Here is a 1,241-nt window from a genome sequence, read left to right as displayed (position 1 = left end):
AGACTTACCTTGCTGGGTTTGTCGGTCTGGGGATCAAACACACGATCACAAAGTCTTAAACCAGTCTCRTGCCGGAGCTGCTGCAGGTACGCCCTCATGGTCTCTGCAACAAAAAAAGAAATGCATATTAACACAAAAAATACAAATTAATGTTTAACCATTTAATGGGGATGCTACTGTAAAAGTAATACTAACACTGGGATGTTTTTATTCATGGTTCTTTCATGATTAGTGATTTTGTCTATGGCTTAAATTGTATTTTAGTAGAAATAAGTAGGATTTATTGCACAAGTGTGAATTCTGACTTTAACAATAGAGTTGGCACTTTAAAAGAGAAAGTTTGAACTACTTCTCCTGAATCTCACCTTCCTCCTGCTTGTTTGTGGGCTTTACATACATAGCATTAAGAGGGAAGCCAGGTTCTCCAGGAATGGGGAAGTTCGTAATACCCAGAGTGTACATCTCCTTCTCTCCCTGGCCCCTGGAGCTGCACTGTAAAGACGAAAACATAARCCCACAACCAGTGTCAGATAACAAGCTGCATCTGCTGAGCCCTTTGTGTCTCCTCATCTTTTAATTGAGACATGATTKTTKCTTTAATACACACAGATTAAATGCTGCCTCACAATTGTTAACACTTCAGTTAAAACAATGTATTAAATGTACCTTCTGTAGCTTCTTCAGACATTCAGAAATGTACAGTGTGACATAGATCAGTGTTCTGTCTGCCTCATTCTGAAAGAAACACATTCGTTCTTTGAAATATATGTACATTTTATCTTCAAAACTGARATTGTGATTCTGAAAAGGAAAAAAATATATTTATTTACACAGCAACTATGACAGAATTGTGTTAAGAGGAATGGGAAGAAGGAAGTCAGGACATGCAGAGAAAGAGGGAGGAAAGAGAACAAGCATAAAATCAAGTGCATTAAAAAAAGTTGTTTATTTGTTGTTGTTGATCATGACTTGGGTCAGATTTTACAATTACATGATCCATGTTCATATTTTACAACTGTATATTTTAAGCACCTTTTTAATCTAAAGATCAAGACAACATTGTGAGTTTTGCACAAATGTTCATTTTTCTWCAGACATTTTGTGCTCTTACCTTGATTTCATAGTTCTTAAAGAAGACATTGGCCTTGAAGAAGTAGATGGCTTCATCAATTATGTCAGAATCAATACCTAAAGATGAGAAAAAGAAAAAAAATGTAAAAAAAAAAAAAAAATATATAAAT

General features: G+C 35.0%; 1 protein-coding gene across 1 annotated transcript in view; it reads right to left on the bottom strand.

Annotated features, from left to right (window-relative positions):
* Positions 1–1,241, bottom strand: part of arpc3 (actin related protein 2/3 complex, subunit 3) — a 3,890-nt gene that overhangs the window by 1,054 nt on the left and 1,595 nt on the right. Inside the window, exons 3-6 of the mRNA XM_014002429.1 lie at positions 1,112–1,188; positions 667–735; positions 366–492; positions 9–103 (exon numbers count right to left, since the gene is read on the bottom strand). Of these exons, the coding sequence (XP_013857883.1) occupies positions 9–103; positions 366–492; positions 667–735; positions 1,112–1,188 (368 nt within the window). The remainder of the gene's footprint in view (positions 1–8; positions 104–365; positions 493–666; positions 736–1,111; positions 1,189–1,241) is intronic.

This window comes from Austrofundulus limnaeus, unplaced genomic scaffold (assembly GCF_001266775.1).
Source record: "Austrofundulus limnaeus strain Quisiro unplaced genomic scaffold, Austrofundulus_limnaeus-1.0 Scaffold13, whole genome shotgun sequence".
NCBI classification, from domain to species: domain Eukaryota; kingdom Metazoa; phylum Chordata; class Actinopteri; order Cyprinodontiformes; family Rivulidae; genus Austrofundulus; species Austrofundulus limnaeus.
Note: the sequence above shows the minus strand (reverse complement) of the source record. Positions and strands in the feature narration are given on the sequence as shown.